The sequence below is a fragment of the Meriones unguiculatus genome, chromosome 8, assembly GCF_030254825.1.
Source record: "Meriones unguiculatus strain TT.TT164.6M chromosome 8, Bangor_MerUng_6.1, whole genome shotgun sequence".
Classification (NCBI taxonomy): domain Eukaryota; kingdom Metazoa; phylum Chordata; class Mammalia; order Rodentia; family Muridae; genus Meriones; species Meriones unguiculatus.
In genome coordinates, this window is record NC_083356.1 from 69,037,681 (window position 1) to 69,048,201 (window position 10,521).

The 10,521-nt window shown below is 47.2% G+C and overlaps 1 protein-coding gene across 7 annotated transcripts in view; it reads right to left on the bottom strand.

Annotated features, from left to right (window-relative positions):
• The window catches only part of Sec16a (SEC16 homolog A, endoplasmic reticulum export factor), a 34,581-nt gene extending 24,263 nt beyond the window's left edge, over positions 1-10,318 (bottom strand). For 2 of the 7 annotated variants that reach the window (XM_021641093.2, XM_021641088.2), the window contains exons 1-3: positions 10,123-10,316; positions 3,504-7,196; positions 1,511-1,647 (exon numbers count right to left, since the gene is read on the bottom strand). In XM_021641093.2, the coding sequence (XP_021496768.1) occupies positions 1,511-1,647; positions 3,504-7,127 (3,761 nt within the window). In that variant the 5' untranslated portion in view covers positions 7,128-7,196; positions 10,123-10,316. Of the gene's footprint in view, positions 1-1,510; positions 1,648-3,503; positions 7,197-10,122 lie in introns of all 7 variants that reach the window. The other 5 variants (XM_021641097.2, XM_021641096.2, XM_021641095.2 and 2 more) reach the window with 5 other exon arrangements.
• Positions 10,319-10,521: the final 203 nt, after the last annotated feature.

A 10,521-nucleotide genomic window follows, 5' to 3' on the forward strand; every position in this document is an offset into this window, starting at 1 on the left:
ATTGAGTGTCCATACACACAGACACAGAGACAAGAGAACAGACTCTCCTGCAGGCTGTGGCTGAAGACACTCAGAGGACCCCAAGAGCTGAAGGGAAGTAGAGAGCTGTAGTCATAGTGACAAATCACAATAATGGTAACTTGACCTAGCCTGAGGCTCTGCCACACAGTCACTCTTGGAAGTTAATTCATAAATGAAGTTGCAGTTAGACATACGGAAGGGAAACTGACACACTGTGAAGATGCCTGGCTCTGGCCCCTGGACTTTCTCCCTCTGTACTCCAGCCAACAGATCCACATGCCTCTTGCCTTCTCACAGATTTGAATCAGAAAGCTGAGCTGTATGAGTCCAAATGCTACTTTCCATTTAAATCCCTAAAATTCTCTCAAAATCAAGTGTATGTTCCTCTCTGTCTCTGACTCCCACCCCACCCCCCATCTGCCATGTGTGTGTTAGGGATCAAATCCAGAGCCTCATAACTTCCAGGGAGGTACTCATCTAAGCTGCAGTATTGCTATATTTCAAAAAGACCCAGAATGATCAGCCTGTACACAGTTCAGGGTGTACCTTTGGAGCAGGTTACATTATGACTAGCTAAATGGACAAAGGTTCACATGCAAAGCAGTCTGCTTTCAGACAAGTTACCAAATACCTCCAAGAACCTACCTACAGAAAATTCTGAAAGCAAGTACACATATAACCTTAGGAGCGGTGACTTCCTAAGTAAAACAATGACACATCTTTATAGCAAAGTCAGGTACCATAAGCACCTACGCCTGGGCTTGACTAATCAGGACAACTGTAGAAACTCAGGCAGCAGAGTTCACAGTGACCAAGGCCCACACACCACTATTTTGCACAATATGGTCAATAGCCTGGAGTAGATATGAGACCAAAAGCAGCCTCTGGGCAACTGAGAATGCAGTTGGAACTTTGACCTAGCTCACAGACTTACTCAGAGGGCACAATACCAGAGTTCTTTCCAAATCTTTCCTTTATGACTACAAAAGAGAGGCATGGATAGCCAGAATAGTAGATATGCAGATTTGGAGGGAATGAGGGGAGTTTTCAGCAAAGTGGGCAGAGCTAGGCACAGAGCACAGCTTTTAGTCCCTGTATTAGAGATTACTTGCTGGATCTATGGATTATGCCATCTCTGTGATAAGGGTCTCAAGACTTTGAAAACATCTGCAGCAGTCTAAGGAGCCCTAATCACCCACCAGAAAATTGCCAGCAGAATGGGTATGCCTATGACAGGAACAATCATCCAGCATACAGGCCACTTCTTTATGGACTTATACAGGGTCTGGTCTGGCTGGGGACAAATGTTAAGTGACAGCTCTTCTAGGATTGTGGCAGTGTCTTAGTTCTTGTTTGCTCATGCTGACAAAATCGGTTTGTAGAATTCTCTACAGATAAAGAATTATTCTCATCACTAAGTTACCCTCATAGCCAGCAATACAAACAAGTGAGTATGAGAAAAAGCAGCTGCATGGGATGCAGCTCCCACCTGGGAGTGAGCTGGTCAGAATAGTGACTTGCACGGGAGCTGGGCCGCTCAGGCTCAGAATGGCGATGGTTATCAGCATAAGCAGATGCTGAGCTGTCATAGGGTCTGTATCGAGGCTCATACAGGCCATACATGTCCTGTGGAAAGAAGTTTAAGGCATTGTTAGACTCCATGAAGAGCAGACATTAAGTGGTCAGGACTAAGCTCTAGGTGCTTCATATGCCCACTGTCCAGAAGCAGCATCATGGGTGGGATTCTCTCATGAAAACAAAGCCTAAAGAGCAATCCATATCAACAGGCAACCAGCAGCATCTCCCTAGGGACCTCCAGGACAATCTTTCCCCTGTTGTCTTAAACACACAGATGATATGATTGGAACAACACAAATGGACATCAGCCACCTCCTCAGACCACGGATCCATGTGAATGAATCCTAAAACTGCTGGTTTTAAAAGCCTCACAAAGAAGGATATTGCTTGTTATTTTCAAATTTTTAGGGGGGATGTTTTTGTTTTGTTTGTTGTTGCTGTTTTGAGAATCTTATACTTAGCCTAAACTGGCCTGAAACTCACTATGCAGCTCACTCTGGCCTCAAACTTGTAAAATCCACCTTTATCAGCCTCCCCAGGCTTAGAATTACAGACATGAACCACCATATGTGGCTGACAGGGAGGAGACACAGGCCTATGGCCATGGCAGCTCTGGCCTAGTTGCTATAACCCCATTCTAAGGTTCCTTCTGACCCATCATCCTGCACAGTGCCAGTGCCAACTGTTCTCAGGCCACACAAGAATTCAACACCACTTGGGCCCAAACACTGGAGGACTTGGGTCTTTCACCTTTCAGTAACACAATCTACCTAAGCTGAGTACTGATGAGTCTGGGTCAGAGGTAAGGAAAAGCTAACAGTGATCAAGCATACACACAGACACCACCATTTCAAATTACTGCGGGTTAAGCAGAACCTAAACAGCAGTTGTGAGCTTGCACCACACCAGAAGAAGGCAGGAAAAACTCAGAAAGCCTCCTATTCAGCAGTAGGCCTCCCACTCTGCAGGGTCACTTCTATATTCCTGAGAGGTTTATGGTCCCTCACCTCTTTTCATTACTACACATGGATAATCTAACCTTTTCCCTCAGAGATTTATTCTCAAGGAAGGACAAAAACATTCCTAGAGTTATTCTTGCCATTGGTTTCATGAGTTGTTTTTGTTATTAAAATCATATGAAAGGTACCAGCAAATGGCTGGCTGGAGTTTGATCCCCAGAACCCACATGGTGGAAGGAGACGAAAGTTGTCTTCTGACTTCCTCATGTGTAACTGTGGCATGTGTGTGCTCACATGCAAATACATACACACAAACACATGCAGGATAAAAAAATGTTTTAAAATATATATATATTTTTAAAAAAAAGCTGGATATTATGGCACACACTGATAATTCCAGCACTCTGGAGGTGGAGGTAAGAGTATATGGACTTCAAGATAATCTTTAACTACATATGAAGCTAAACAGGGGTAAATGAGGCCCATCAAAACTAAAACCACCAGATTTGAAAGAGAGGCATGGTGAAACATGCTGAGGGCTGAGGCAGGATTTTAAGTTTACAGCCAACGACACACTGACACCCTGTGTCAAAGCACAAACAACAAAATAACATATACAGTCTACCAAAGGCTAATCTACTCCCTAAAGGGGTCAGCATAGCACTGTAACTGCAGCAAGCCCATGAATGCTCTTGGAAACATGGAACTCTTTTTTTTGTCAATCAGATGCTGGATTACACAAAAACTGCACCGGTAATACAAGCAATTCAGCATGCTACATCTGACAGGAACCTCTGACGAAGAACTTCATTGGTGGACAGGGAAGACTTTTTTCAGGGGCACCACATGGGTCAGAAGACAGGTCACTCCCAAGAGAAACAGCATAAGAAGAGAAAAAGGGGGTAAAGTGAGGGGAAAAATGAGGGTTAAATGTCATGCTCTTACCTGGTAGTACAGGGAGGCCGTCCCAGGATCTGATGAGTATGGTGAAGGGTACTGAGACTGGTAGGCATCATACAGGGGTCTATAATAGTAGAAGGATGCCAAGTCTTGAGGTGCTGGGCCAAAAGTATTAGGAGGTGGTGGGTATAGCCATGGCTGCTCTGACCGTACAGCTGCCTGGCTGGAGTTGGTAGACGTAACCGATGCACTGGAGGACTGTGGTGGCCGAGGCAGCTGCTGGCCCATGTTGACAGGAGCTGGACTTGCTGGTGGCTGGGCCAAGCTTTCAGACTGTCCTTGTGTGGGTGGGCTTTCTGGCTTTGAAGGCTCTGGACACGCTGCTTGGGGCACTTGTTGGGGAGAATTCTGTGGCCGAGGAGGCACCAGCTCTGGCTGGGCTCTTTCTAGGCTATCCTGGTCCTGGGCATCTTTTGTTACCTGCTGGTAAAAATGATCCTGGTTATGCAGCCCAGGCCCAGATTGTCTGGGATGATTGGCAAGAGCCTGCTGAGAAGCTGGGCCATCTGAATGAGATGGGCTATACATTCTCACAGGATTTTCCAAAGTTCTATTTAATGTGAAGTCTAGGGCGCCAATAGCTTCTTCCTGGTTACTAGGGTGATTTGCTTTATTACTATTATGTACCAAGGTACTGTTTGCAGGTGGAACTAGCATCACACTTGTACTTCCAGCAGAGCTATTAACAAACTCAGAAGGGCCCTTTTCTGCATTAGGATTCTGACTTTTAGGAAATGAGTTCTTTGGGATTGGAGGGGATAGCCGCTGAACCAACAAACTGGCAGGCTGGCTAGCAATCTTTTCAGAAGACCCAGAACCTCGAGGGACACAACTCTGTGTGGCACTGCTAGGCAAAGATAAGCCAATGATAGCACTGGTTGGAATTCCAGACAAAACAGCATGTTCTTCAGGATCACACCTGAGAGCCTGGTTGTTGCTCACTATGGATTTCTCCCCCACCACGGCATCTCCCCAGGGCTCATTCTTCTCATTAGGATTCAGTAAGGACACAGAAAAATTAATGGGCTGAGCCAAATTATAGCTTTGATCAGGCTGGGCAATCAGGACAGGTTGATTGTGCAACGATTCAGTGGGTGGCGAGGACAGCAAACTCGCATAACCAGAACTTGCCTGCAATGAAAGAGCCTCCTCTTCTCCTACCTTGGGAGGGTTCTCAAGGTTCTCTGAAGCACCAGGAGGGTCTTGGTTCTGGAAGGGTGGCACAGACCCTGGTTTCCGTGACTGCTGTCCAGACATTCCTTTTTCTGGATGATGAATGACCTCTGAAGGTTTTGGTTTTACAGGGACATAAAGTGCAGGGGCAGCAGGAGCTAGGAGGACATTGCCACCAAAATCTGGCAGCTCATTTTGTGCCCACAGAGTTGTTGCTGGGCTCTCACACTTCACAGGCCCCTGGGCCCTGGCTGAGGGCCTCCTCTCAGGCGTTGGGCGCACAGTATCCAAGGGTGGCCCTGCTGTGTGTGAAACCAGGTGTCCAGCCTCCCCAGTGGTGCTAAGTGGCGGAGAGCAGGCCTGAGGTGCACACAAGGTCTCCATGTTGTCTGGTGGCTGTTCCAAGTTTCCTGGGGCGGCATCAGGTGGTCCAACAGCAGCCCTGCGCTTCTTCTGGCAGTCCCGGGTCCCTCTCACTTCAACCACCATGTTGGCACGATCTGCTTCAACTGGTTTCACTCCAACCAAGTGGGATTTTACTGGCTCAAAAGAACTATTTGCGCTTGTCTGGAACACTCCTGTAGGTTTTGGAGGGCTTGGGGTTGAAGGCTGAGACAGGCTGCTGCAGTAATTTTGGCTCCCAGTTACCTCACCTGTTTCTCCTCCAACAGGAGAAGAATCAATTTGTTTAAAAAAACTCCCTGAAGTATCATCTTCAAGTTTTCCAACTTCTTGCTGAATGAATGTGCCCACCAATTCTTGGGGTCTGGCTGACCCAGGAGGACTTCTGTGGCTGTGGCTGCTGTAGCTGGATGATACACTGTCAGGTCGTATAGGGTGCAGTGGTACATCAGGAGCTTCAAGATTGAGGGCCCCACCTCTGGTGAGGCCCACAGTAACAGGCTTGGAGGCAGCTGGTCCAGAAAGGGACCCATATCGGAACTGATCACTCAGGGAAAAGGGATCCACATTCAGGGTTTCACGTGGCAAAACTTCTTGATTCTGAACAAATTCTAAGTTCTCGACATTCTCACACTGTGGCCCACTAGCACAGTGGGACCCCGCACCCAAAGTATTACCCCACGTGTCACTAGCAGGGGTCGCAGGGGTCTGTTTGTCAAGCCGGATGCCCGCAGACTGAGAAAAGTAAGGTTGGACATCTCCTTCTTGAGCAGCCTCGCTGCTCGGGCCTTTAAGAAAGGCCTGGTACACACCACCAGCAGGTGGTGGTGGATGGCCCAATCTGGAGGTAGAAGAGAAGCCATCCACATCCAATTTGTCATCAAGGCCTGCTTTTTCAGATGAGAGATCCTCCTCATTTTCTGTCTCCTCCCCTTGAAAAAACATTGAGAGAGCTCCAGAGGCTGCCTCTTGCAGGGAATGGTTAGCTGCAGCCTCTGGGGGACAGTGCACCTGATTTCCAGGGCTCTTTCCCTGAGTGAAGGGATTCACATGGGCAGGGTCTGGCAGATGTTCTTTATTCACTCCTGGATTCTGCCTGAACTCTGGGCTTGCCCACATATTTCCAACTCTGGAATTCTGCTCAAAAGTATGTTTAGGGGGGAAGCTACTCAATGAGTGATTTCTACTTTGCTGGTGGGCTATCTCATTCTCTTCACCACTGGCTAAGGATGCTGAAGTAGATGTTAATGGGACTTGGGGCTCATGGCCAGGTCCCTGATGTAGACTAGATGGAGAGGGAAAATGGGGCAAGCTGGCAGCCTGGGGCCCCATGTTCTGAACAGGTCCCTCCAGGTAGGGCGAGTGATGCTGATAGGAGGGCTGAGGGCCTCCCTGTACTGGCCCCCACTGACCTGGCATCTGTGGCTGAGGGAGGAAAGGAGATGCTGCTTGGGCCACAGCACCATCATGTGGGGTGTGCCTATTCATGGGTTGGTCAGACCCAGACCCACTGTCATTCAGATGGCCCCCATGCGGCTGCTCAGGACCCACTCCTGGAATGTAGTGAGGTGGATGTGGCAGCATCTGGACTTCAGGTCCTGAGCTGGAACCAACCTCAGCACTCCTGTTCACCTCCAGCCCAGGCAGTGAAGAAGGGATAGCTGCAAGAGGAAATGCACTGGTATCTGCTCTAGGCTGTGACAGAGTTCCTGACAGAGGCTCATGAAGTCCTGTGGAATTATCCCCAGCATTTGTGGGAGGCACAGGCAAACCAGGCCACTGAGAAAAAACAGAGAGGGTTGGGCCAGGCAAATTGGGCAGGCTGCTTTTGGATGAACTGCCCACTGGTATGTTTTGTCTATTAAAAGCAAACGGATCCGTTACTGGCTGCAATGGGCGTGTTATGGGAGCCACTGGTGCATTATTACTGGCTGGCTTCCTGTAGGGGCTGTTGGCCCAGAACATGCTCCGAGGATTCCCAGCTGGGGGTGGTCCTGCCACTCCAGATGGCACTGCCTGAGGTGGTGGCTGCATGCTGTAGTCTTTCACTCAAAGAGATGCTGCTTATAGAAGAGGCAGGGTTGAGCTGTTCTTTAATTTGTGCTAAAAAAGAAAACAGAAGAACATAAAGTCTTGGCTGTAATCAATAAAACTATGACAATAAAGAGACTAAATGTGATTTCAAATCATTTAAATACCAAGGATACCACCTCTTCACATCTCTACCTAACGTTGTCAGGGCCAAGAAACCACCTTATTGCCAGTTTTAACACAGACTACCAGATATTGCTTAGTCCTTGACACTTTTCTAAGCCGCCACTACCACTTCCAGAAATAGCCAATTCCACTCTTTAAGAAAGAAACAGGCATATCATGCTTTTTGCAATGTTAACTTTGAGTCTAGAAATGAATTGTTTGCTCTTTCAAAAATAGTTATAAAGTTACCAAATACATTTACCCCACCAAGTGTAATCTTTAGGGTTGTCCTCTGAAAACAATGAAACAAAGTTGCCTCTGACCACTACAGTTTCTAACAAGGATGGACTGAAAATACCAAGAATTTACAGCAGTTTTGCAGGACTTACATATTCAACAGGCAGATCCCAGAAAACCTCAGAAAAAAAAAGAGAGGGGGCAAGATCCTCACCCGTGTTTTTTGTTTTTTTGTTTTGTTTTTGAAAAAGGCACAATTCAAGTGTGGCACCTTGAAAGCCCTTTTCTTTGTGTCAGCCCTTCTTCCTGGCACCACCCTCAAGAAGAAATTTATTTAGCTAAGCCTCAGAAAAATAAAGCAAAGGCAGTTTAATTCATAGATTTACACTTTGTTCTTAGATATCTTTCTGATACTCAGATTTAAAATAAAAACCACTGAGAGATGTGTTTTAAGTAAAGCAATTTACAAAAGGTCTCTAATCCCTGTCTAAATGTTAGTTCTATTAATCTATTAACTCAGTTCCATTACTGCCCACATACGCTCCTTCCTATATTAACAGAATACTATCCAAATGCCTAGTTCCTGATATGACTACAATGAAACTTCAATTAGAAGAAATGCCAGTAGTTTATAAGGGTCTAACTTGTCATCATTTTAGGTAAGAAAGAATATTGCTGTTTCACTGTACATGAACCGAAAGTAGAAGGAGAACAGCTTCTCCACCTCTACTTTTCTGACCAGTTGCAGAGCCACTACACACGCAATAACATGGATCTAGATCCTGCCTAGACAGCATAAAAGGCAGCTGAGGCTGTCCTTCATCTCAAGAATTTCAAACACCCCAGACAGTTAAAAACAAACAGGCAAAGACTAAACTAAAATACAATATACTCTAAGGTGTCAATAAGTTGGGCATAAATTGAGCAGCTCAAAGCAACTACCTCTCTCTGCAGCTAGTTTCTATATTCATAGAAAGAACAGATTTTTCCCATAAAGTTTCTTCTGTATTTACTTTTAATAAGATTTTACCATAATTTACCAAGATTTTCTGCAATATGCCTGTTTCAGGTGAAACAATCTTGCGACTTGAACATTATTTTTTTAATTTTCTTTATTCACAAACAGAAAGATAATGAACCTCCTATCATTTATCTCAGGATTATAGGCACTTTTATTCCGTTCAACCAGTTATCTACTTTTCAAAGAAAAGCACCTGTTTCAGTTGAGATTTACTGATCTCAAGGATGCAGTCATTATTCATAAACCCAGCTTTGCAGCTCTACTGCCTCATATATACATACATACTTACACAAAACATTTTAAGTATGACTCTGTGTGACAGAGGTATTTAAAACATGCCCCCTCCTCTCATTGCCATTAACTTAACAGCTGTAAACTGTAAAACAGAGGGGCACCCAAAAACATTAGTGAGCTCCACTCTGCCAACAATCGCCCTGGTGGAAACTGCTGGTGATACACTTATCAGATAGACAACATACACACCTCTCTTATAAGTCAAAATCTGAACCAGAAAGCTTTAATTGTTGAAGGTATCAGCAGAAGAGAAAGAGCTATACATCATGTGAGGAAGACACACGAGGCCATTCATGAATGTCCACAGAAGCAAGACAGGATATTAAAACCTGCATAGTATCTCAAGAGAAAATTCCAAGGGCAATTTGGAGATTCACTAGCTAAATACCACTAGGAGTAACGAATCACAAGAGGAACCAATCTCTACTTTGCCTCTTATCTCATCTGCAAGACATAAGCACTGAAAGCCTAGGAAAGGGTATGTGGCCAGAAAGTGCAAGGAAGCTGCACTGTAAGGCAACCAACCAGCAAAAGGACCCGCACGGACAGTAATCTGTGAGTCTGCTATTTTTTACCGCCACATTCAGAATGGAAACAGCCTCTAGTTAACACATTTTAAAGAAAATCTTCATCAGTGCACGACCACTCCACAAGCCACTTAAAAACTTGTGTAAGCAAAGCAGTCAGAGTTGATTTACAGTACTGAGTGTCTGGACACTCCGCTGCAATGCTGACATTCTTCTGCACCTTGATAGAAAACAATCCGCGACCTCCCTTGCGACATCCAGCTCCACAAGCCAAGAGATTACAAATAAATGCTGCTATTCCCTGGTTCAAATGAAAATGTGTCCCACCACCAGCTCTGCGGAGGAAGTCTTCGAGTCAATGAGAATCAAACAGCTTCAGAACGTCTTGCTTGGCGATTTCCTGCACCTGCCTTCGTTTTAAAGAAGTTGCAATTTTCCTCTGAGGCGTCACTGACCATGCTAACACTCCATCCCCAGCGACCGACCAGTTCCCACAGCCCAGACCCGGCACCGGCCTCCCGTCAGGCTCGGGAATCGCAAGCCCCGGACAACCCACTGAGACGACCAGGCCCGTGGCCTGCCCGGTGTCTCAGCAACAGGAGGCCGGGCACTGCCGTCCTCCCCAGGCCTGACAGCGCCTCTGGAGATGCGCTCGCCACTCCAGGCTAGGCCTGATGCTCATTGCGCCTGCCTGGCCTCCGCAATGCTCGCCCGCCCGCGGTCCTCCGCCGTGCTCCACACACTCAGCCCTCACCCGCGCAGCTGCGGTTCGCCTCTCAGGCGCCGCAAACTGTAACCCAGCCAGCGACCGCGGCGGCAGTAGAGGGAACCGGAGCGTACTCAGCAGCAGCCGCAGCCATCTTGGCACATCCGGCTCCAGTCGCCGCCGCCGACGTGTCCGACGGCTACGTCAGCGCGCGGCCCGCCCCAGGATCGCCCCGCCTCTCGCCGCAGCCTAGTCTTCCGCTACCTCACCCCCTTGGCCCGCCCCAGGTCCTGCTCCCTTGGCAGCGCTCTGAACTTGTCTTCAGCGCCTCAATCTCGCCACGCCCCTTTAGGATCTGCCTCCTCTCCTGTCCAATTTTTCGCCTCTTCATTTTGACCCGCCCCTAGGTTCCTCCCCTCTCCTCCCGCCCATTCCCCTTAGCACCTT